The sequence below is a fragment of the Grampus griseus genome (assembly GCF_964374135.1).
Source record: "Grampus griseus genome assembly, chromosome: 3".
Taxonomy (NCBI): Eukaryota; Metazoa; Chordata; class Mammalia; order Artiodactyla; family Delphinidae; genus Grampus; species Grampus griseus.
Window position 1 is genome coordinate 90,793,084 of NC_139019.1, and position 26,570 is coordinate 90,819,653.

At 42.9% G+C, this 26,570-nt stretch overlaps 1 protein-coding gene across 2 annotated transcripts in view; it reads left to right on the forward strand.

Annotated features, from left to right (window-relative positions):
• The window catches only part of MCC (MCC regulator of WNT signaling pathway), a gene marked incomplete at its 5' end in the record, with an annotated part of 426,418 nt that overhangs the window by 146,498 nt on the left and 253,350 nt on the right, over positions 1-26,570 (forward strand). The window contains one exon of one of the 2 annotated variants that reach the window (XM_082651062.1): positions 12,975-13,034. The exons of the other annotated variant lie outside the window; for it this stretch is intronic. Within the exon in view, the coding sequence (XP_082507188.1) occupies positions 12,978-13,034 (57 nt within the window). Of the gene's footprint in view, positions 1-12,974; positions 13,035-26,570 lie in introns of those variants that run through there. 2 annotated transcript variants of the gene reach the window in all.

Below are 26,570 nucleotides of genomic sequence, written 5' to 3' on the forward strand. Positions count from 1 at the left end.
TCAGAGAGTGGGCATTCTCTGGTTTTGGGGCAGTGGTTATCTACCAACTGGAACAGAATTGTTTCCATTTTCTAATACTGACACAACCATATGAGTCCTGGTTTTCCCTTTACTTAATTGAGTTCACCATCATACAGCTTAGCCTTTAATGGAGCCATCAAGGCCAGAAATGCTGAAGGATTTTGGAGAAGAGAAAGATCAAAGCACAGACAATAAGTGTAGGCAAGGATTGTAGAGAAATTGAAACCTACATGTATTGTTGGTGGGAATGTGAAATGGTGCAGCCATTCAGGAAACAATTTGGTAGTTCCTCAAAATGTTAAACAGAGAGTTACCAAATTACCAAGCAGTTCCATCCCTAGGCATATACCCAAGAGAACTGACAACATATGTATATAAAGACCTGCTCACAGGTGTTCAGGGCTACGTTATTCATAATAGCCAAAAAAAATGGAAACAAATATCCATCCACTGATGAATGGATAAACAAAATGTGTTATAACCATACAATGGAATATTATTTGGCAATAAAAAGGAATGAAATACTGATACACACTACAGTATGGTTGAACCTTGAAAATTATTATGCTAAGTGAAAGAAGACAGATATAAGGTGCGACATATTGTCTTATTTTATTTGTATGAATTGTCCAGAATGGGCAAATCCATACAGACACAAAGTAAATCAGTGGTTGGGATAAATGGAGAATGATGACTAAAGACTATAGATTTCTTTGGGGGAGGGGTGATGAAAATGTTCTAAAGTAGATAGTGGTGATGGTTGCACAACTCTGTGAATATTACTAAAAACCACAGAACTGTACATGTTAAAAGGTGAATTTTATGGTATATGAATTGTGTTTCAATAAAGCTTATAAAATATCTTTTAAAAGATTTACTTGTACAATGACATGAAAGAAAGCTGTATTTTGGAGAAAAATAGCTGGGCTAGAGTATGCAGAATGACTTGGAGTTGAGTCATATCATTAAGTGCAGTTAGCAATGTATAAAAAGACAAGGCCCGGGAATTCTCTGGTGGTAAGGACTCGGTGCTTTCACTGCCTGGGCCTGGGTTCAATCCCTGGTTGGGGAATTAAGATCCTGCAAGTTGCACGGCGTGGCCAAAAAAAATATATATATATATAAGGCCTGGAAGATGCTGCTATCAGGAAAAGTGGAGAGCAAGTGGAGAAAGGGCTAAATGCCTGGAAGAGGAGATGAAGGAGAAGGGAATTGAAAATGACTCCAGACTTATTTGACTGGAAACTGTGATTCTATTTACAGAAATGTGCAAGCTGAAATTTAACCTGGGTTTTGGTGGAACATGACAAGTTTAGTTTTAGACATCCTTTACAGTGATGACAAGACTTAAAAGTGTCTGGTAGTCACATGAAAAAACATGAACTGGAGCACAAGTAAGGATCGTGGCTGGACATGCCAATTAAAGAGCATTTGCTCTGAAGGGAAAGTTTGAGCTCACATGGCACTTGTGCAGAACAACTGAGGATGGCTGGGAGAGGGAAGGTGACTTATCAAGACAGGCAGAGCCTGTTCCTCATGGCTCAGAGTGTCCCTATAGGAAATCTCTACCAGAGCGTCCAGCCAGTGGCACTTAGTGGACTCCAAGTCCAGGATGATGGCTTTCCCCAGCCTGTCTCTCAGATCTTCCGTCTTCATCTGTCAGCTTGGTATGATGCCAGGCGAACTGCCTCCTTTGTCATTAGGTCTGTGAGACATTATATTATATTAATTCTCTCTTTGCCCCTTCTGGGCAGCTGCTGCAACATATTCTAGCTAAAAGAGAGATGGAATGATGTTGTTTTAGCCTCCCAAAGAGCTCCAGAAATAACAGTGGCAGGCATTTGGAATTCATTTAATTTAAGCAACTTCTCCAAATTTTACTACATCTATTTTCATGCATCTCTTTTTCTTTTTCCTCTCCAGGAGACTGACTGGCCATATGCAAGTACTCCTGGGAGGATTTAAGGCTTTTTATTTACTTCCTTGGATTTCCAAATCCCTAATCTCCCCTGATTATTTTTCCTTTCCATAGAGAATTTGATATAGTTTAAAGAAACTTAACAAATAAGTAAAGATTTTTTTTTAATATTCTGAATATTTAAGGCAAGATGACACAGATACTAAGTTTTGGACTCCAAAACATCTTATCAGATGGCGAAGAAGTTTCTGAAGCATCACATGATGCGTGCATGTGGTTGTGAATCTCAACTAGGAATTCCCCACTGATGACGTCAGGGATCTTGATGCCAAATGATTCTAGGTTAGTAGAATGCCTAGGCGGGTGTGAGACAGTCCGTAAATGTAATTAATGAGACGACACACACCACAGGGGTGCTTTCTGTGCTTGAGTTATATTTGCAGTTGAGAAGGCTGGATCTTTGTTTGTTCTGTGTGTGAGGTTTAATCTGGAAATAGTTTTCAAGTATTTCCTTTCTTAGCAAATTTTTTTGTTGTTTTTAATTGAAGTATAGTTGATTTACAATGTTGTGTTAATTTCTGCTGTACAGCAAAGTGACTCAGTTATATATATATATATATATATATATATATATATATATATATATATATATATATATATACATTCCTTTTTATGTTCTTTTCCGTGACGGTTTATCACAGGATGATATTGAATATACTTCCCTGTGCTATACAGTAGGACCTTGTTGTTTATCTGTTCTATATATAATAGTTTGCATCTGCTAATCCCAAACTCCCACTCCATCCATCCCCCACCTCCCCTCCCCTTTGGCAACTACAAGTCTGTTCTCTATGTCTGTGAATCTGTTTCTGTTTTTCACATATGTTCATTTGTGTCATATTTTAGATTCCACATGTAAGTGATATCATATGGTACTTGTCTTCGTCTTTCTGACTTACTTCATTTAGTATGATAATCTCTAGTTCTATCCATGTTGCTGCTAATGGCATTATTTCATTCTTTCTTATGGCTGAGTAGTATTCCATTGTATGTATGTACCATATCTTCTTTATCCATTCACCTGTCAATGGACATTTAGGTTGTTTCCATGTTTTGGCTATTGTGAATAGTGCTGCTATGAACATAGGGGTGGATGTATCTTTTTGAATTATAGTTTTGTCTAGATATATGCCCAGAAGTGGGATTGCTGGATCATATGGTAATTCTATTTTTAGTTTTTTGAGGAGCCTCCATACTGTTCTCCATAGTGGCTGTATCAATTTACATTCCCACCAACAGTGCAAGAGGGTTCCCTTTTCTCTACACCCTCTTCAGCATTTGTTATTTGTAGACTTTTTAATGATGGCCATTCTGACTGGTGTGAGGTGATACCCACTGTAGTTTTGATTTGCATTTCTCTAATAATTAGCAATGTTGAGCATCTTTTCGTGTGCCCATTGGCCATCTGTATGTCTTCTGTGGAGAAATATCTATTTAAGTTTTCTGCCCAATTTTTGATTGGGTTGTTCGTTTTATTGAGTTGAAAAGCTGTTTGTATATTTGGGAAATTAAGCCCTTGTCAGTTGTATTGTTTGCAAATATTTTCTCCCAGACTGTAGGTTATCTTTTCATTTTGTTTATGGTTTCCTTTGCTGTACAAAAGCTTATAAGTTTGATTAGGTCCCATTTGTTTATTTTTGTTTTTATTTCTATTGCCTGGGGAGACTAACCTAAACTTTGGTACGATTTATGTCAGAAAATGTTTTGCCTATGATCTCTTCTAGGATTTTTATGGTGTCATGTCTTATGTTTAAGCCATTTTGAGTTTATTTTTGTGTATGGTGTGAGGGTGTGTTCTAACTTCATTGATTTACATGCGGCTCTCCGACTTTCCCAACACCACTTGCTGAAGAGACTGTCTTTTTCCCATTGTATATTCTTGGCTACTTTGTCGAAGATTAATTGACCATAAGTGTGTGGGTTTTTCTTAGCAAATTTCAAACACAGATTATCTACCGCAGTCCATCTATTTCACAGCAGTAAGTCATTGGGTCTAAAAGTGATATAACTGATTTCATAAACAGTAAGGTGAAGACCCAGCATGATGGAACAGTTATCACTCTAGGGAGGGGTCCACTATGCTAACAACTCAGAGTCTCTAATCCCAGCCAAGGGATTCCAAGATAACTTGACTGAAGGGGCATAGTAAAGGGAGAAAAGTTCAGAAGTGGAAGTTAGGACTGGTTCAAGGTCTCATCAGATTGTTCAGTAGTAGTAAGGCTTTGGGCAACATGCTTCTCAAAAGTTACCTCCATGTACTCTTTCAACTTTTTCACTCCCTAGTCACTATTCAATCCACACTAATCTAGCTTCTATCCATCGCCACCACTTAATGAAATTGCTCCTCTCAAGGTCCCCAGTAATCTCCATTGCCAAAGGACACTTCTTTGTTGTCACTTTCTTGAACTCTCAGCAGCATTCCACGTAGGTTGCAACTCTCCTTGATACACTGGTCTCTTGGTATCTATGATGTCATATCTTCAGTTTTGCTCTTTGTCACTGGTTACTTTTTCTTGATCTTCCTTGCTGGATTCTCTTCCTCTATCCTCAGGAAATATTGGAGCATCTCAATGATAAGTCCTGGGACTGCATCTTTTTACTCACTCTCTCCCTAGGTGACCTTATGTGTTCTTGTGGCTTTCAACATCCACTATAGTCTATATGCTGATGACTTCCAAATCCATTTGTCTAGCCTGACTCTCCCCTGAACCCCAAACTCATTTATCCAACTGCTGTTGGCATCCTCTTAAATGTCAAATAGGAATCTCCAACTTAATGTGTCTAAAGTGGAAGCATTGATCCCCCCAAACCCAGTCCTTCCCCACACCCGATTGTTTAACCCCCAAATTGATGGTCATCCTGATTCCTCTCTCTGTCTCATTACCTACATCCAATTATTCACCAAGTTGGTGTCAGTTTTACCTAAATCATATATCTCCAGTTCATCCATTTCTTACCGTCTTTATTGATTTTACCGAGTTTCAAGCCACAGGCATCTTCTTACAACTATAATAGCTTTTAACAAGTTTCCTTGCTCTACTACATTTATGATGCTACAACCCATTCTTTACATAAAGGTAAAATTGGCCTTTTTTGGCTTTTTATTATGAAGATTCTCAAACATACACAAGTGGACAGAGAGTAGCACGAGCTACACCTGTCACCCAGCTTTAGCGGTTATCAATTCATGGCAGTCTGTTTCATTGAAAACCCCATTGATTTCCTTGACTCCTCTAGGATTTTGACACAAATCCCAGACATCATATCGTTTCACCCCTAAATATTTCAATATATATCTATAAATAAGCACAAGGCCATTAACATATCCTTAAACATTAATAATTTAAAATAGCATCAAATATTCAAAAATATATTTCTGAATGTCTCATAAAGTATAATTTTTTACAGTCAGGTTATTTGAATCAAGATCCCAATAAGGAGCACATACTGCAACTGGTTGATATGTCTCTGGGGTTCTCCTTCCATTGATATCTCACTCCTTCACGTGCTTTTTTTCTCCCCCTTTCAATTTACATGTTTACAAAACCAGATTGTTTGCCCTGTAGAGTTATAGTCTAGATTTTGCTGATTGCATCTCTGTGGCTAACGTAACATGTTCCTTAATGTCAAAAACTGCTAAGATGGCTTCATAGGTGGTATTGTATTCTTCCATCAGAAGTCATGTGTTTAATTGCATGTCTTTTTGTGATGTTAGTAGCCATTGTGCTTTATGCCTAGATCTATTAATTCATTAGAGGTTGCAAAATAGGGATATTCTAATTTTATCAATTCTTCGTTTATTTGCAGGAATACTCATGTAAATGAGGAACTTTCTTTTGTCTACTTTTTTAGGTTACCTAGTGGTAAAGTTTGTATAGGAATAGATTTACCTTTTTTTTTAAAGATTTGTTTTTTGACGTGGACCATTTTTAAAGTCTTCTATTGAATTTGTTACAATATTGCTGCTGTTGGATATGTTTTTTTTTTTTTTTTTTGAGGTACGCGGGCCTCTCACCGCTGTGGCCTCTCCCGCCGCGGAGCACCGGCTCCGGATGCGCAGACCCAGCGGCCATGGCTCACAGGCCCAGCTGCTCCGTGGCACGTGGGATCCTCCCGGACCGGGGCATGAACCTGCGTCCCCTGCATCGGCAGGCGGACCTCAACCACTGTGCCACCAGGGAAGCCCTGTTTTGATTTTTTGGCCACGATGCGTGTGGGATCTTAACTCCCCAACCGGGGATGGAACCCACGCCCCCTGTACTGGAAGGTGAAGTCTTAATCACTGGACCACCAGGAAAGTCCCTAGATTTTACTTTTTAAAAACATAAATTGGATCACATCTCTGCCCTGCTTAAAGTCTTCCTGTGGCATCTTTATGCACACAGAATGAAATCTATGGCCAACACACACACTGCATGGGCTCCTCCATCATTTTTTCGTCATGTTCCATCATAGTGTCTACTTTTTTGTTGAAATATAAATTAAATTAAAAACTTGAAGTTTATGGGAAAGGGTCAAGCCCTTTTCTGCCCCAGGCTTTTTGCACTTGCTCATCCTTCTGCCTGGCCATCTTCCCCCACTTTCTGCCTAGTGGGCTCCTTTTTGACCTTCATGCTGAAATGTCATCTCATCAAGGCCTTCTCTGACTGCTTCATTTAAGGGGCCTGCTCTCCCTCATTGTAGCTCCTGTTTAATTCCTTTATAGCATCCATCACAAACTATAGCTATCTTCTTTATTTGTTTATTAATCATTTTCCACCGAGAATGCTAGCATTGTAAGAGCAAGGATTTTTCCTGTCCCATACACCACTGAATCCCAAGGCACAGCACAATGTCTGGCACACAGTGGGTGCTTTTCTGTTTTGAATCAACACCACAAACTTGCTGCACATCCTCACTGATATAAGTGGAACACAGGGACGGGCTAGATGATTGTTTTTAACATTGTTCTCTGAGGACACAGAGACCAAGGCCAAGCTCGTCTAGTGCAGTGCTTCCTGAATGCTTTATGTTGTGGCACCTGGAGCAAATGATGTCTGATAGGGTAGGCCACTGAGGCTGGCTGGTGGCTCACAGCCAGGGACTCAGTCCTGGCTTTCCGCACCTGGCTTGGTGCCTGAACAGACGGCCACAGGAGTTGGGTTACGGAGAGCATTTCTGGACTTACGGGGGTGGGCTTATAGATTTAGGGCAGGAAATTCTTTTGAATGTATACTTTGAGGGCTCCCTGACTTTTATAACTGTCAGGGACTCAGAGGATTGGGACTTCCTGCATCTCCACAGGGTTCTGAAATCCCCCTTTCCTCTGAAAAGTCACTTTCTCCTTCAGGAAATCTCACCAATTTCACACTATTTCAAAGCATCCTCCTTTACAATGCGAATACTTTGGACTTGGTTGAGAAGATTATGAGTATTTTTCACCTTCGTGTGAAGTAGCTTAACCAGGCTGCTTTCTTCCTAAAATCTGAGGTATCTAAGTTGGGTTTAGCTTAAGAGAGTCAAGGGGGAAGGGGGCAATTTTGGAGTTTGTTTCCTTGTGTGGGCTGGAGGAGGACAGTGTGACTCAGCACAGTGGACTCATGGCGATGGGCAAGGCTGGCTTGGACCCCCTAGGGGTGGAGACGAGGGCTTAGGTCAGCCAGCCCCAAAGTTCAATTTCCTTAATGCCGGAGGTTCAAGACTTTTACCCAAGATTGCTTCAGTGAATCTGATGTTCATTACCAATGTAGGGTACAGAGAAGACCTGGAGTAGAATCCCTACTGTGTAGAAATTCACTGAGGTCAGCAGCCATACATAGAGGGGCCAGCCTGCCCCTGACAGCAGAAAGGCAATGCCAGTGCGCTACAGCATGTGATCGGTGCACAGACCCATCCACTCATGCAAACTGCAACTTCTGCTTCCCCAGAAATGCTCCTGGAACTACCGCTGCCTCCTCTTCTTCTCCCAGAAACCAGATGCGAAGAGATTAGCCTCTTGGGAAGACAAGGCCAGAAATAAGGGGAACCCAGGTCATTGCCCAATTGGAAGACAGGTGTTCCTCCTTCACCCGACCTGCTCCCACATCTTGATAAATTCCCCTGCCACTTCCTGTCCACACCTCTGTGGAGAGGGGCTTGCACTCTGCTGAAGCAGAACTTGGAGAAGCTCTTCTAGAGGGGTCATGCTGAGGCAGCCACAGTATGAAAGGATTTGCAGGCATGCAGTTATATACTTGGTAAACTACAGTGAGCACTAATCTTGCGACCTCTTTCTCATTATATTGGAAATGCACGTGGGTTTTCATTCTCCTTTGGTGTGCTGACACAACATGCTGAGGGGCTCCTTGCATTCCTAACGTACTTAGGACTTTGACCCAGTTTCATTCTTGTCTACCACAATATCTTAGCTTTCTTGATAGTAGATATTCCCAGCCTGATTCCTAACTAACTAAGAGGTGGAAAAAAACCACAAAACATTTAAACTATGCAAAAAAAAAAAATCTTCGTTTCGTGGAATCTTAGATTGGAAGAAAACTGATTTGGACTCTCCCTGATTGCATGAAGCTCTACTCTCTATACCACTGGCTTTCAGTGTGTCCCGCCAGCCTTGATCCTCTGCTTGAACAATTTCAGGGGAGGGGATCACAACTACTCTGTTCTCCTTGCACTGACAGTTCTGTGGTCTTCCTGTTATTAAGTTAAAATTTGATGCTAAGTTCTCATTAGTCTTCATTACCCCTCCACAATCACACAGAGGAAGTTGGATGGCTCTTCAAACAAATGCTGTTAGTTACCGTGTATCTCTGAAGTCTTCTCTTTACTAGTCTATAAATTCTCCAGCTCTCCCAACTATTCCTGGCCTCCTTGGAAGGAGCATCTGAATTCTCCTCCTCTCCAAGCCTACTCCAAAGCTAAGCTCATTATTTTTGTCCTTGGCCCTTTCCTTCCCTCCTTTTTCAAGAACTTTGCTCCATCTTCCTTTCCTCTGTATCCTCAGGTTTTCCTTTAGCCCCAGACTACAAATATTGTCATTCTACCCTCTACTCAACATTGCTTACCTACCTGAAGAAACTCTCCCATCTCTCAATTTGCAGTCACCATCAAATTTATGGAAAGAGTAGTACATGGTTACTACTCCTAGTTCCTCTTCATTCCTTGTGTAGAGATTTATCTTTGAAGGACATTAATGTCTTAGAGGTGCTCTTTTATCAGTCTTCAGGCTTCTCCCCCCTCTATAGCATGTAATATCGATGCTTTCCCTTCTGTCTTGACATTTCCCTTAGGCTCCCAGACTCAGAGTCCCCCTGGTTACCTTCCTGTTTCTTTAACTGGCCTTTCCTACCATTTCTTTTTTTTTTTTTTGAAGATGTTGGGGGTGGGAGTTTATTAATTAATTAATTTATTTTTGCTGTGTTGGTCTTCGTTTCTGTGCGAGGGCTTTCTCTAGTTGTGGCAAGCGGGGGCCACTCTTCATAGCAGTGCGTGGGCCTCTCACTGTCGCGGCCTCTCTTGTTGCGGAGCACAGGCTCCAGACGCGCAGGCTCAGTAGTTGTGGCTCACGGGCCTAGTTGCTCCGCGGCATGTGGGATCCTCCCAGACCAGGGCTCGAACCCGTGTCCCCTGCATTAGCAGGCAGATTCTCAACCACTGCACCACCAGGGAATCCCCCCTACCATTTCTTCTTTTATTCTTTTCCCTCCATGAAAAAGATGTTCCTTAAGATAATGTCCTCAGAGCACTTCTCTTTTCTCTGTCCTATCTTCTTTGGCAACCTTACCTGTTTCCATGGTTTTATTTATAATTCTGATAGGAGTTACCCCAAACCTCCATCTCCATCACAACCTTGACTTACCTCTATAGCTCCATTTCAAGCTTCCTTCTAAACATTTCCACTTGAATATGCCACCTCAAACTTACAAAGATGTCACTTCAAACATATGGTATCCCAAATGTAGTTTCCTCCTTAACCTATTTCTTCTCTGGAATATGTATTTTTATTGAGAACATTGTTGAAAACCCCAGTCAGTCAAGTTCTAGATCTACAAGTCATTTTTTTTTTTTTTTTTACAAGTCATTTTTAAGCTCTCCTCTTTCCACTACAGTTTCTGTTTACTATCTTTCTATTAGAACCTCTTATATCTTAAACGAACCTCTGGTTCTTTTCCATTGTCCCAACTCAATTCAGGCCTTTTTAGCCTCTTGTTGGATTGTGGGGATGGTCCAATTGGCATGTCCATTTCCTACTTCCATTTTACCACATTTAGATGCCAGATTGTAGTGGAGTTCCAGCTTATGTGGGGACTAAGTATGAATGTCATTGTTTAAGAAAATCTCATATAATCAATACTGCTCTTGAAAATGCCTTATACTGTCCATAAAGTAGAATCTGCAGACATATTCCTTCTTAATAAGTTCAGTGCTGCCAATTTTTCCTCCATTCTTGGAACAGATCACTTTTCTTTTGGTTGAACACCAGATGAAGTCATCTGCTTGGTTTTTAAGGGCCATCTAGTATGAAAAATATGTTTCTTTAAACACCAGAATCACACTCAACACTAGTCTACTTGACTTCATGTTAGTTACTCATGAATGTGATACAAATCCACTGGAATGTCTAAGAAAGCACAGCTCTGATCCTATTATTTCTTTGCTTGAAAACCTTTAGAGGCTTTTTTTTTTTTCCATTGCCAATCGGAAGGCCCATTTCTTTAGCCTGGCACTCGAAACTGTCCATGATCTGGCTTCAACTCACTTATCTAATCCAGGTTCCATTACCAGAATGGAATATCTCCCATTCCCCACACGTGCTTTGCACATTCCAGTCTCCACCCACACTTTCTCTCACCGTGGGCCCACATCATGGGATACCTTCTCCTCACTCCCCATCTCTGCTAGGCTCAGCCATTCTTCAAATATCAACTCATGCTGCCTCTTCTAAGAGTCCTTCACAGTCTTCTCCTCCTACCCAACCCGGCCAAAATCCTATTTCCCACCTCTGAACTGCTGTAGGTCTTAATTTGTTCTGCTTTTATGGCAAGTATCCATTTATATTTAGAATAGTCATTTCTGTTTATATGAGACTATAAACACCTTATGGGCAGGGTTGATGTTTCAGTCTTCTTTATATTTTTATATTCTTTCACCACCATCTCCCATCTTCAAGCACACAGTTCTCAACAGTTTTTAATGAATTCAATAAGTAAAATAATGTGGCTTCCCAAACCCTCCGCATGCTGAAGAGCTTCTCCTAATGTGCTCTAGTCTGGCAGTGCCCCAGAACTTGGGACTGGTGCTCCAAAAAAGCTGCTAACTCTTCCTCATCCCAGTAGAGCCTTCATCAGGCAATGAATGAACTCAGCAGGAAGGCATACGAGTAAGAAGATCTCTGCAAACGGTCAAGCTTTTTCCTTCTTCTTAAAGAGCAAAATAAATATCCTACTTCATTAAAAAAAAAAAGCAGCCTTGGAAATTAATGGCTTTTTCATAGAAGGCTTCAGGAAGTGCCAAGGTCTGTCACTGGGGATGGAGACATTTTGTTCCCATTGTGTAGAAAGTGACTGATGAGGCTTTTAAAGCAATCCTGCAGACCTACTGTTAAAGGATCAGAATATTTTTCAGTGCATCTCAAGTTCAGTGGGACTTTAACCTTTATGGAGGGAAAAATTCTAGCTCTTTCCTCCCACCCTGCCACACACAGAGGGATGATTTTTGTTTGTTTCTTTTTGCGGTACGCGGGCCTCTCACTGTTGTGGCCTTTCCCGTTGCGGAGCACAGGCTCAGAGGCCATGGCTCAGGGGCCCAGCCGCTCCGCGGCATGTGGGATCTTTCCGGACCGGGGCACGAACGAACCCGTGTTCCCTGCATCGGCAGGCGGACTCTCAACCACTGTGCCACCAGGGAAGCCCCAGAGGGATGTTTTTACAGAAACTCAAGGCTGCAGGGGAGCTCTGATTCCAGGAGTCCACTGAATTTAACAGCCTCTTGAGTTTGAGAGGGATGGGAAATTTGGGCCTTTCATGTGATGGAGCATCTTAATCTGTATTAAGAACATGCAGAAATTGTAATCTACCGGGGTGTGGGTGGGGGGGAGTTTGACGGTGAATTTACACCCTCAGTGTCGACTTTAGACTGATCAGGGAAAATGACCGCCCCACAATCTTGTAAAATCTTAATGTACCATGAGAAGTGCACAGCGCTGCCTGATGTACAGTGTTCAGATTTGTCTTGACCTTCTTAAATTATGGAAAGTGGCTACTAGGAGGGAAGATTTTTTGGTTTTGTTTTTTAATTTTTCTGCACAATTACTCAGGTGGCTTTTCCTGTTTCTTCTCTCCTCCTGGACCTGGGTCCTGTAATTACTATCGCAGGGAGCTGGAAGGATGCCTGCTCTCCCGGCGAGGTCTCCTCTGCTCGGCCTCCTCCCCCCCTCCCCCCGCCTTTTCTCTTTCTGGCCCCGCCTCCTCCGCTCACCCCGTAGCCAGCAGCTAGACAGCTGTATTCAATCAGAGCACTTACAACTCCCGAGGATTCAAACGGGAAACTTCAGCGTGAAGTGCAGCCGCGCTCCGGCGCTCTCTTAGCTTGCTTTCCCTCCCCGGAACCCGAGACGCGGATTTTCCTCCTCCCGCCGCCCTGGTTTCTTCGGGAAGCCCTCCAGGGAGGCCGGATCCTGCCGGGGTTGCCCTCCAGCCTGGTCATGGGGGGCGGCGAGGCACCATAGGAGACGCGAGGCGGCGCTGAGCGTGGCACTGCCTCGGGTCCCCGCGCCGGCCCGGCCGCTGCGAGCGCGCCTCGCCGCCCAGCCTTCTGCAGCAATGGCTCGTCCGTGAAACGAGTGCCTGCATCCTTCGTGTGGGCTTCACCACTGTCCTGGGTGAAAATGGCTGTCTAGACTAAAATGTGCCAGAGGGGACCAAGCAGTGGATATCCAGCCTGCTAAACCCAACTCGTAAGCGCCGAGACCTGGAGGAGGAGGAGCTCGGCTCTGAAAAGTGCAGTCATGAATTCTGGAGTTGCCGTGAAATATGGAAACGACAACTCGGCCGAGCTGAGTGAGGTAAGAAGCAGCTGAGGTCGGGAGCTCTGGTTTCTTAGGCATTTGCTTTGCGACAAATCCCCCTCCCTCCCCGTCTCCCACTTTTCTACACGCCACCCGCCTCGCGCTCCCAGTCTGGAGGCGGCACAATTAAAGATAAATAGATTTTCTGGATCTTGTTTTAACTTGTTGTGCTACTCAGGAAATGACCTGAACTGGCTTGATATTTCAGTCTGAGATGAGTGGTTTAAAAAAGAAACAAGCTCTCCCCGCGTCGCCAAGGGGTTTTACTCTCCGTGGTCTGGGTGCCCTGTCCATTCCCACCCCCCCTTCCTCCAATGTATGTACCACATAAGCTTTCGTAGTCGGCAAAATACATGGGGATCCCAGCTGAGCTTAATCTGATGGTGAGTAAATTGGTGGGGCCGGGGAGCTCATCGGAGGACTGAGTCGGCCGCAGGCTCCCACGTGTGATGCGTTTGGTTCCGTTCATGTAAGGTGGTCTTTTCCTTGGCTGAGACGAATGACCCGCGTTGGGGAGGAGAGTGGAGAGGAAGCACATCAAAGCGGCTTAGAACTTTATTTCCTGCCCGGGGCTGGACTCCTGAGTCTTTGAGGCAAGCGCACTTGCAGTTCCTGGCTCTCACAAGTAGCAAATCCACTTCAGTGCTGGAGACCAGCTTTGAGATTAAGGCGACATCAAACGCTATGCAAGTATATGAGTGGTCAGATGCTGGAGGCCACCTTTTTTAATGACCGTAGGGATGCCTCTGGCATATTCTCCCCACCACCCCACCCCACCCCGCAGGCTTTGAATACCTGAAAAGTGTGATGGGAAACCCACAGAACGATGCTCTGAAGAGGAGGAAATCTGTCTGCAGCAGGAGGCTTGGTGGCTGGGGGTTTTCCTCTTAGCATCATCACTGAGTCATTCATGGGGCGACGTGGTCTGTGCTTCTTGAGTATGGCTGAAGAGAGAAAAGGCACCGTATAAAGACAGGAGAAGGCAGATAGAGGTGATGTCAGATGACCGACAGTGAAGGGAAAAGGAAAGGATGGAGCCCTCTTTGAGGGGTGAGGGCTGGTGCTGGGGAAGTGAGGGGCGTGTAGATGGGGGAAATCCGAGCAGGTCTGTGGCTGGTATCCAGCAGTGAATACAGTCAGCCCCTGCCTGGTGCTCTCAGTGTCTTGGTGCTGAGCCTTCCCTGCTCCAGTTTGAGGTGGCATTTTGAGATGTTGGCCAGATGAGGTAGAGGCATTTCCTAATCCCTGTGGTTTTCCCTGTGATGTAGAAAGCTGGGGAGAAGCTGAGAGTGAGGGCTTCACTTAAAAACGGGAGGTGGGGGAAGAGGCTCAGAGACCTAAGTGAATTTTGCCAATTTTACATGCAGGGAGAGGTTTCAGATCTAAAACGGAACCCACGACCCTACTCCATTAATAACACTGTTAGGAGAAGCCTTTGATTTCTAAGGACGTTTAAGAATAAGAAACTAAAGGCACGTATCCTGCAGAGTCTCTGCCAGGTCCTTCACATTGTTTGTTTCTGTGTGGCAGCTTTAACTCTTTGTCACCTGAAGTGTGCTATTCAGGTACCTTTGCTCGAAAATGAATCACAGATTTAGGATGAAGGTGGCTAGAAGGCTGAAGAGAGAGAGAGGAGGCCAGGATTGACTTGAAGAGCACTGGCACGGTCAGCGGGTGCATTAGATGAGCTGAGAGTATCTGTGAAACTCAGGTGGGAACTAAAACTCTCCATCCTTTGCCTGGTTTTATCCACTCCTTAAGTGTTCCTTGGAAACTTGTGGCCAGGTGAAAGAGCTGAGGGTGTTTCGTGGCCCCTGCTTTAGTTGGAGCTGTGGTACTAGAGCATTATAGGGCTTAGTTTTGTCCCTAAGAAAGTAAACAAGTTTCGGCCCCAACCGTGTCCTTCACCACATTTTCTGCCTCTTGCCCTCTTTCCAGCCTTCTTTCTAGGTTCAGTGATTTAGTTGCCACTCCATCCTCCGGGTCTTGAGTTTCCCCGCAGATTGAGTAATTGCAGTGGAGTGTAAGGATAGTTATTTTTAGTTTTTTACATATTTTCAATTAGGGTATATGTAAAGAGAATTTGTAAGCAAAGGGGAGATGTGTGATTCATACCCTGTGGACCCTAAATCTCACTTCGCTTCATCATGGGCAACAGTTGTAGCATTTGCCTTTTCTATAATATCCATAGGGCAGTATCCATATGACTCCATAGATCTGAATACAGTTAATTTGTATTTCTCACATAAGGTCTATGATGTAGAGTTTCTTCTTTTCACTGTAATTTTTCTCTTAAACACTGGTTTTACTTTAATGTCCTGGGGGGCAAAGTTGCCATCCTCTGTTCGTGGTCGGTTCCTCCTTCTCACCTGAAAGCAGAGCTAATAAAAACCCCCTTTGGTGCCATAGCTCTTATTGGTGCTCTTATTTGGTGCTCAGGAGCCTCAAAGCTGTCTGGAGGTCACTGTAGGGTCAGATTCAACCTGATGCTCACCAGGCGTTTCAGGGGCAGGAAGAATTGTGAAAGGGCCTAGCGTTATCCTGGGTATCGTAAACAAGAGTCCTCTCTCATTGGTGTTGACTTGTGAGCTTACCCCTTCGACAAAGGTTCTCTCTCCACAGGAGTCATTGACTCTTTGACAGTACTGTTGACACTAACGCCATAACATCCTAAACAAGGGGGAGTGACTGGAATCAATTTCTTGCTGTAATCTGCTTGTCCTATTCGTGAAAGCAGCTAGCTTTGGTCAGCATTTGAGGTGCTGAGCTCCGCCTGCAGTGCTCCAGGAATGCTTGGGTGCCAGAAAGGCAGGAGGGATTTGGGTGTGAGGGATACATGATAAGGAGACCTAGCTGGGTATTGCGCATGAGGTGTCCACGGTATGCTTGAGGGCTTTAAAATGGAAAAACAGGAAATTCATGAATGTGTTCCTTTTGTGTCTTTATTTTGAACAATAGCTGTTTAAGATCCCGTGAGATGATTATAACAGACAGTAAAATTGTTTCTGCCTATGGACATTCAAAATATTTTTATTTATCAATGACCACAAATGGTTTTATCAGGGCTAAACACTTTAACCAAAGTGAACTAGTCCTTAGCATTGACAACAGTACTACAAAAGGAAAATTGAGAAGCATAAATTGGCTATTCTTTTTTCTTGGCTAATAGCTCGCCTTGTCAAAGACTCAAAGGGTGTTTTTCTTTTCCGAATGTGAGGTTAAGAAAGGACTTCAACATCAGCCAGATCAGAAGTATTTAGAAAATTAAACGTTTGACTTTCAGGCTCCCTCCCCCACGATCAAGAAGCTGAGTAGACACACTTTCAGCAGCGTTAGATTAAATTCTCCCAAACCGTGTCAAGGGAAGGCCGCTAAATCTTTTTCCTCGTCGCCATGGCTTTTCCATCAGCAGTTAGTTCTGTTTGTCTTGGTAAAACTTGTGGGACCAGTATGTAGCTGAACCTTATTTTACTGTCATAATCACATTTCTTGGTTCTTAGAATAACTTAGACCTTAGGAAGAGGTCTTAAGGTGCAGCATTATGAGGATATGACTTGAATTTACTCATCTTCACAAAATAGCTGTGGACTGGATCTGTTTGCCTGGTAGACAGCTGCCTAGTTATGTAGCAAACTAAAAATTTATATTTAAGGGTTTGTTCTTTGCTGGGAATAACTAAAATCTCTTGTCCAAAGCAATCAACGTATATCCTTTGCTTTTTCAACATTAAGCAATGAATAGGTAAAATTCTCCCATCACTATTTACTTTGAAACCTCTGTTGCCCCAGAAAATCATATTTTCCTTACTCTGTCCTTCTTTCTTTATTCAAAGCCTCTTTCATAAGATTTATTCCACTCCTGAATGCAGGCTATAGAGGCGACTTTTCATGCTTTCACCATTCACTTGTTGCGTAGCTACTGAAACCCACATCTCTGTTGATACTCTTTAATTAAGAAGTGAATTTATATAGGAGAAAATTGTTCTCTAGATAGATTATCTTGTATGACTGTCTTTAAGTGGCCGTCTCACAGATGTACTTGCTCTAAACCATGAAGTTACAAAATATCAGGGTTGGCAGAGACTAAGATCACCTGGTATTCCCACACCCATTTCTACTTCTTTATACTCCTCTGTCCTTATGGAATCACGCTTCATTGTAATGAGTTGTTTAATGTCTGTCTTAGACACAGACCATAAGCATCAGAATAACAGTGTCACAGCCTGTCACAGAGGCTGGCACATAGTAGGTGTTCTACAAATGTTTGAATGAACACCTTGCCTCTTCTTTCCCTTTCCCTTTTTATAAACATCAAATTTGAGAAAGTGATTTAAGTGCTTGGTCTGAGGCTTTTTTGGCTATCGATGGCTGTGTAACAAACTACCCCCCAAATTTAGAGGCTTAAAATAACAATCTTATTTGTTCATGGTTTCTCAGTTTGGGGCAGAGCTGAGGGTGGGAAGACTTGTGTCTGTGACCCCCAGCTAGACGATCCACTTCCAAAATGGCTTAGTCCCGTGGCTGGCAAGCAGCTGCGGGCTGTGGACTGGGAGATCACCTCACTGCTCTTCTACACGGGTCTGCCCAGGTACTGCTTGGGTTTCCTCTCAGCATGGCAGCTGGGTTCCAGGAGCGGGTGGAAGCTACCAGTTCTTTTAAAATGTAGGACTGAAATTGGCACAGGGTCATGTCTGTGTGTTCTGTTGGTTAAAACAGCTATATGCTTAGCCCAGATTGAAAGGGGTGAAGAAATAGATCCCACCTCTTCAAGGGGGATGTGATAAAGAATTTGCAACCATTTTTAATCTACTCCAGAGGCCACAAAACAAGAGCCATGTCTAAAACCCTGATCTCTTAATTCCCAGTGGCTGGCAGTAGTTTTTGTCATTTTATTTTGTCATTTTAGCTGTTAATTTATTGGTTTGTAATAACTAACACATTCTAAGCATTTCCCAGGTATTGACATGCTTAATTATCAAAAGCTCTGTGAGATACATGCTGTTATGCCCATGTTACAGGTGGAGAAATTAAGGCATAAAGAAGTGAAAACCCTTACCAAGATTGCACAGACTATTAATGGTGACCTCAAGATTTGAGGCCAGGTAGTCTTTCTCCAGAGTCTGCCATTCCTCCACTGTTTCCTTTCATTAGTTCCTGTTACTGCTCTCAGCCTTTTTTTTTTTTTTTTTTAGTTCATAATTTTCTTTATTCTCAATTACAACTTCATAGTACTTCATTTGGTAAATATACCGTAGTTTATTCAGCTGAACTTCTCTGTCTAGATATTTAGGCCTGCAATATTTGGCAATTACAAATAATGCTGAAATCTTCCCACATGAGTTTTTTTATTGGTAAGGATCTTTCTTCAGAGTGAATTCCTAGAAGAGTCATTTCTGTGCTCTCAGCTTTTGATCACATATTCCTAGGAGGGAGTATTCTATGTAATAAGCCTGTTTAACTTGATTTGTATTATAATCTCTATGCAATACCCAGATAAATGTTTTTGATAAGAGTGGTATGAATATGCTCGTTGCTGTCACCTTCAGGTGGCTGAAGAATTGTAGACATTGATTTTCTAGAGCAGATTTGTTAATAAGGGATCGGGCAGTCATGATCCAGGAAGGGCTTCCTTCTGTTACCACTTACTGCAAGGGAGATAGAGGCGCCACGACCTCTGTCCCACTGCCTGTGTGCTCTGAGGCGTCTGAGGAATTAGTGCTACAGTATTTGAGGTGCCAGATGAGAATAAGATTTCCTTCGTGACAAGAATTAGGGTTCTCTTACCCCTGCAGGTGGGGCTCTAGGCTTCTACAGCGGTTGGCTAAATCGCTGTGGGGCTGCAGAGCGCTGAGTTTGATGAAAAAGCCGGTGAAGTGGGCGGCCAGGGCTGTGTGGCAAGGCAGCTGCTGGTGGCCTGGTCCTGAGGAAGCAGGTGCTGAAAGGGCCTGCAAGACCCTGAGTGGAGCCCAGTGGGCGGGGTCAGTAGATCAAGCATGGCCGGAACCAGGTGGTAGTCAAGAAACAGGAGAAGGAGCAGTGGGATGTGAGGGGAGGAGGTTAGTCAAAGACCAGGCAGGAGACCAGGAACTGAGATGGCCACAGACCTGAAAGCAGAGAGAGAACCTTGATTCTGAAGAAGTGCTTTGTCCAGACAGGAAGTTTTAAAATTAATCCCAAGACTTTTCATGCTGATGAATTATTTACAGGACTGTGGCTACCAGATCTGAGGTGCCAGAACTTTGAGTCGAGGCACCCATCCAGAGTAGGGAATATGATGGTGATACTCAGGAAATAAACTCAAGGTGCTCTTTTAACAGCTGCCTGAAGCTAATTTACCCAGTGCGTGTCATGTGGAAGGCTTCCTCCAAAGCCAGACTGTAACTGGAAAATAAAAACTGCATTTACGGAAAGATTAAGAAGTTGTTGACGAACAAAGATTGCAAATTTAGGTTTTGATCCAAGGAATCAAATTTCAGAAAACCAAGATTACGACGTTTTAAGTAAACTCCAGATTCTGGGAAAGAGGTTTATGTTGGCGAGATTACAGAATCAGACAAGCTAAAAAAAGACACAGAAAACTGATAGTAGTTAGGATGTGGATTTTTACATCTGGGAGGGGGTGGCATGGCACAGATAAATTATTTGCAATTATTTTCTCATCTCCCCCAACCACATCCGAATTCCTAGCAGTGGCCATCTTTCATTCTTGAAAGAAACAAGAGAATAACCTGGATTATGCAGATAAAAAGAAGTTCAATTTATAGAGCAAATATTTACTGGGACCACAAAGCTGTCCTCTCTTTCTAGCAAATGTCCTTTTTCTCTTGCTGAACAGAAACAGCCAAAATTCATTCATGGGGGAATAGAAACCACCTTTTGGAAGGTTTGCACTATTATAAGGAGTGACTGAGGCTATAACGCACTTTATATATGTAAGTCTTTCAAGATATTTTTGAAACTCAGCAGAGAAGTTAAACTTTGAGACAATTTAGGAAAAAAAAATTCAGCATTAGCAGCTGTTGATTCTACTTGTCATGCAAAAAGCTGTAGGTTAGGGTTGTTAACTTTGTAAATAGCAATCAAAGTCTGTTGGGCTGGAAAAATCGCACGGTAAAGCTACTCAATGCCTTGGCTGGTGGGATATTTTGAGGCAGATTGCTTGTCAGGAGGTTTGATCAGTGCTTGGAACACATGATGGGACATATGGGACCCGAGATGCAAATGCATCTTAAGCCAAAGGCTGTGGTGTTCCATCACCTGAGAACAGAAAGTTTCAGAAAGCCTCAGTGTGTGTGCATGTCAGTGAACGACTCCAGCTGGATTTGTGAGAAATATTGAAGTAGTTGTCAAGGGAAGAATGCCAACGTGAAAAAAGATGGCCTGTCGATTAGAAAAGCAATGGAGTCCTCTGGTTGGTTGCAGGGTAGGAGTGGGAGTAATTGCTTGTCCCTGTTTCCTGGGAGTTGTGTGGACTTGTCCATAGAATACATGGCACACTTGCGATGACTTCTTGCTTCAGCCTGGGTACCTCCCAACCTCCCAGGTTAGCTGTCCTTCCCTCATCTGTGTTCACAACACTTACTTTAATTATCCACAGCCTCCCTGGGAGACCGTGCAATCTTTGAAGGCAGGGACAGAGTGAAACCCATCACAGTATTGCCAGTACCTAGCCAATACGTGACACAGGGCAACCACAAACTTTAAATTTACTTGTTGGACCAAACAGCAGTTGCCATTATAGTGTGACAGATGTGTTGGATAAAGGACACATTTGAGGAAATTTAACTTGGTCATTATTACTGTAACTTACTTTCTATTCCTAGTTCATTTTTCTGTTCAGCAAACACTGTGTGCCTTCTGTATGCCAGGTGCTGTTCTTAGGGGTGGGGATACAGAAACAAAACTGATGTAGTCCCTGTTTTAATGGATACTACATTCTAGAGGGAGACAGACAATACACGTGAAAGGTGTATGTGGTGGTGATGAAGAGGTAATGGTGATGAAGAGATCCAGTGGTGATGAAGAGGAGGAAAGACGAATGAAAGAGGGAGGGATGCTATTATACTGATCAGGGAAGACCTGTCTGCAGGAATCTTTGAACTGAGACCTGAATGCAAGGAGGGATAGAGCCATGCAAAGATGAGGATGATTATTTCAGGCCTTGAGACTGATAAGGGTCAAGGTGTCAGAGGCCAGAGCATGCATGGTGTGTGTCAGCAAGGAGGAGACCTGGCTGGGAGTGCAGTGAGCAAGGGGAGAGCGGAAGGAGGTGAGGTCAGAGAAAATAGTTCTGGCTAGATCACCTATATTCTTGTAGGCTTTGGAGAAGAATCTGGATTTCTCTGGAATGATTTGAAAATATGCCTGAATTGATTTTTTAAAATCCTTTTCGTGTGTGTGTGTGTGTGTATTTTATTGTGGAGCAGGGGCAGGGAGATATCCTCGGAAAGAGGAGGAGCTAGCAAAGAAACCTGGAAAGTTGTGCCCCAAAAGCCAATGAAAGGAAAGGGTAGTGATCCGTCAGATGCTTCTCCTTTTGTTTCTTTCACTCTTAAAGCCTGTGCATAGTCCCAGACTTTCAAATGGTGTCATTTTCTACAAGCAGAAATCATTGTTATATGCATTAAAAACAAACTATAATTATTTTGGGGCATCTTCAGAGTATGTGAGTGTATTTTCCCCTTAAAAGGAATGGTTTAAAGAACTAAGTGATGTGGCCACTGGCCAAGAAGGATTTGAAAACTGCCATCCCTTCCCTGATGGATGGTTCGGTGTTGATGGGTGCTGATGATGTAGAATATAGGTGGGCTCGGAATTAGGAAAACTGAGCTCTGGTTTCCACTCTCACTTGCACCAATTTCCTTCCTCTATTTGTAATCACTGATTTTATTTTTTTAATGAACTTTTGTATCCAGTTTATTGATTTATAACCAATATAGCTCCAAGGAACCTGGAATGCTGAGACCTTTTTTCTTATTGAAAAGGTATTTGGCAGTCAGATTATGACCAGAAAGATTCCAGGTAAGCTTGGAATTAGACAAGGGAGATTGTCTAATTCTGTTGGGTGGTGCCATTAAGCTATTCGTTGATTTGCAGTTTATTTTATCCAAACCATTTGTACGACTGATGAGGAAACTGAGGCATAAAGAAGGCTGGCTAGCAGCAGAGGGGGAAGTGTAGAACTCAGATTTTTTCCCTTAACTCTCAGGGATAATTTTTCCTCTTCTACCTCAACTTCCTCAGTTTCTATATCACAGGATTTGTTTTAAAGTATGTGTTTTATAACAGTCTGTAATTATTTTAAAAGGTGGAAGTCCTAATTCTTCAGTATTCTCGTATACATAGGACATGACTACTGATGACACTATTAAAATAATTGGAAGAATTTATTTTTAGCTCTGTGATTTTTGGGTATATTGTAATAGTCTGCGCCCTTCTGTCCTTCTTTAAAAAATTGTGGTAAAATATACATAACATAAAATTAAGTCTTAACCATTTTAGGGGTACAGTTCTGTAGCATTAAGTACATTCACATTATTGTACAACCATCATCACCGTCCGTGTACAGCACTTTTTCATCTTTTGCAACTGAAACTCTATACCCATTAAACACTAACTCCCTGTTTCCCTCCTCCCGTGCCCCTGGAAACTACCATTCTACTTTCTGCCCCACTATGAATTTGACTAATCTTGATACCTCATGTGAGTATAATCATAAAATATCCCTTCATGACTGGTTAATTTCCTTTAGCATAATGTCTTCAAGGTTCATTGATACTGTAGCATGTGTCAGAACTTCCTTTTTATGGCTGAATGCTAATCTACTGTGTGTGTGTATTTTGTTTATCCATTCATCTGTCAGTGGACACTTGGGTTGCCTCTACTTTTTGGCTATTGTGAATAATTCTGTGATGCATATGGGTGTGCAAATATTTGAGTCCCTGCTTTCATTTATTTTGGGTACATACCCAGAAGTGTGATTGCTAGAGCATGTGGTAATTCTGTATTTAATTTTAGGGGGAATTGCCATCCCATTTTCTATAGAGGCTATTCCACTTTACATCATTCCCACCAGCAATGCACAGAGGTTCCAACTTCTCCACATCCTTGCCAACCCTGCTTTTCTGTTTTATTTTGCTTTTTAAGTAATAGCCATCCTAATGGGTATGAGGTGGTATCTAATTGTGGTTTCTCTTTGCATTGCCCTAATGATCACTGATATTGAGCCTCTTTTCATTTGCGTATTGGCCCTGTTGTCGTCAGAGAAATGTCTATTCAAGTCCGTGTCCAATTTTAATCAAGTTGTTTAGGAATCTTTTGTTGTTGCAAAATATATTCTTCGTATATTTTGAATATCAAGTCCCTGTCCCTTTTCTCCTTTGTCCAGGTCTGATTTTCTCTGTGGTTGGAGCTTTGCACAGCCACTGGCTATTTCCAGATGGAGTTACAGTGAGTGTAAAATGAGGCATGAACATGCACTGCTTCTCCATGGAAAACAAACGGGCTTTCCCAAACCCAGGAGGACTCCTTCCTCCACGGTGTCCAGGAAGAAGTAACTTCCTGACGCGTGGTGGGGCAAGTGCTCATTTCACAGGCTGGCAGCCAGCAGCTCTCCGTCTGGACAGACTAGATGATCTGGAGCAAGGTTAGGCAGGCACCAGAGCTAAGAGTTATGTTCATGGCCCTTGAAGAGTTCCATTGCCCCACCGACATGTGGTGATTTCACAGTATTTAAAGGGGATTTTTAGGAGAGGGCTTTGGCAACAGGGGCCTGTGGAGAGTAGCCAGGAAGTCTGAGGCTGGCCTGTTAGATTAGATAACTGTTACTTTATTTCTTGGTGCTGGGAATCTAATCCTGGTTAAACCAAAACCTAATTTATTTTCATGCTTGATTGGGGGCACTTTTGATGATGTGTTTGGATGAGAGTGAGCGTGGAATAGGAGTACTGTGGGAATGAGATAGTGCAGGGCTGCTCTGCCTGGGCTGATTATTAATAGGGGGTTGACGGGGAGGAGGGGGAAAATAGGCGAGTTGGACCGCAGGACAGGAGTTTTTACTTCCAGTGGGTAGATTTAAACTAAAAGTGGGATCCCCTTTTTTCAGGATGCCTTGATGTATAGATAGGGCAGAAAGCAGTATGCCTTCTGGTATAATAGAGTGACTTTTAAGACTGTTTCTCATTTGGGGCTTCTGAGTTGCTAATGAAAATGCTGTCAGGACAAACATGTAATTATGGCCGAAGAAAGTGTCTGATGTTGATAAAGCTGCCTTCAAACCCTTTAATTCGCCCAGTGTTGAAGATGGGGCATCTTTCTTATTTGGTATTAACATGTCCCAGCCAGTATGGATGACCTGCTGGGGTCAGGGTAATATGTTGAGTGACTAGGAAAGGCCTCTGATTTTTGACCACTTTCTTTATTAACTTCTCCTCTGGGCCAAGTTACTTGATTCATCACCTCAGTTTGTCTGCAAAACCACGGGTGGCAAAGTTGTGAGCTCTGAAATCTTAGCTCTGCCACTTCCTAGCTAGGCGCTCTGGGGGAAGTTGCTTTTCTTGGCCGCACATTCCCTATTATAAAATGGTGAAAATAAGAGTATCCACCTTAGGGAAGACCAGTGACATAACCTATGTAGTGCTTATCTAAGTGCCTGATAAATACTGTTGGTTAGCTCTTGCAATATTATTGTTATTCTTATTCTTGTTTTGCTACTACAAACAGAACATTAGCAGCTGTGGTGGTAAGTCAGCACTAAAATTATTTAAAAGAAGTTCTTAAGTGGAGGCAAACTTGTCATGAAGACAGTATCCAGGAATCTTAAGAGTTTCACAGCCTGCTGATGTGTGCTGGACCTTAATGCCAAAAGCTCATTATCTGGGAAAATTTCTTCCGAATATTGACAAGTCTTAGAAAAGAAAGGTATTTCCTTTTTTGTATTTGCAGAGCCAGAACGTTAATGTGCTAACCAGTGGTAGTAGTAATCACTTTTTAAATTTTAGTTTATCACTTTTATTTAATTTCTCCTAATTTTGTCCCAGCTGTAGTGCCCAGGACCGACCGTAGCACAGCCATTCTAGTTGATGGCGTAACATGGGAGAGGGAAGGCACGGCAGGCCACTCCCAACGCCCAGAATAAGGATGCATTGCAGAGAAACAGACGATGTTCATGTATTGCTATTGCGTAACTATTTCTTTCATGGAGATAGGCTTTTATCAGTGAGGCACACTTTGTGGATTCCCTTTCAAGTTACGATCTGTTTACTGGAAGAAGGTTGCAGCAGTGCGAGTGGGAGCTTTGCCTGGAAGAGCAGTGGCAAAGTGGTCTCTGCTGGAGACCAGGGGAGCCTTGCTAAGTGGGTCTGAGGAGGACTTGGGATGTGCCCGCCAGCAGTGAAGGCCATCTCTATTGCTGTGTACAGCTAACTTTTTCATTTGAAAGAATTTTTGAAAAGCTTCCTGTTTGAGGTTCTGTCTGATGATCAGAAAGGAGGAAGTGATGGAATATTTCCTCTCGGGTTTTGAAGTTGTTAGACAGTTTGATCATTTGCTGAAGTGGATATACCTGAGGGCAATGAGAAGGAAACGAACATGAGTCTCCGAAAATGCGCCTCCAGGTGACATTACTCGTTCCCATGGCTTAAACTACCATCTCTAAGCTGCTGCCTCACAAGTCCGTACCTCCAACCCAGATCGATTTGAATACCAGACAGGTAAAAGAAGTGCAGGTCTTGTGTAATACAAAAGCTTCTTGTAACCAGTATTCTTCCACCTGGTCCCTCCTGCCTTCTCGCAGACACTCAGGCCCTCTAGAAGGCCTTTGTCAGCTCCCAGTTAACTCTCTGTCAAGTACCCCCTGCTGTCTGGCAACACTGCTTCACCGGAAGTGCTCTATCATCTCAGAAGCTTACCTGGTAGGGGAGTGGCCAGTGGCTGGAGAAATGCACTGTTCTCAGAGCGCATTATTGCAGCGTGGTTGGCAGGACACATGATAGTTATGAATGATGAAAAGAAGTAAAAAGAAAAGACTAAGAGATAGAAAAAGTACACAAAGGCAACTACTTTTGTACCAATTAACGGTGTAAACTTCATCGTCCACCACCAGGTCCCCACTCCCTGAAGCTGGATCCGGGTTGCACCTCCCCTCCATCTCCTTCTGAAAGCAAACACTGGGCCCTTAGGGACCCACCCAGTATGACTGAGGTTGGAGAGCTTTGCTTCCAGCCGAGTCTCACGGGTGTATCTGGGCTGCTCTGGGTTTTCTCTCTTAGGAAGATAGGAGATCAGAGTGGAAGCTGTTTGGAAGCAGGTCTAGTCCTGGGATGGTGGGAGTAGCTCCAGGAGCTAGATTGTGCTATTGTGTTAGAAATGATAAATGTAAAGGATGGCAATGCAGATATTTTGCTGGAATACTTGAAGTGAAACAATATGGTGCAAAATTACTTCTGTTTCATCTTGCAAATATTCCCTCCCTTTATGCATATCAAAGCCTAAATCTATACTTTTTAAAAATTGTTGCCTTCAGTACAACAAAACT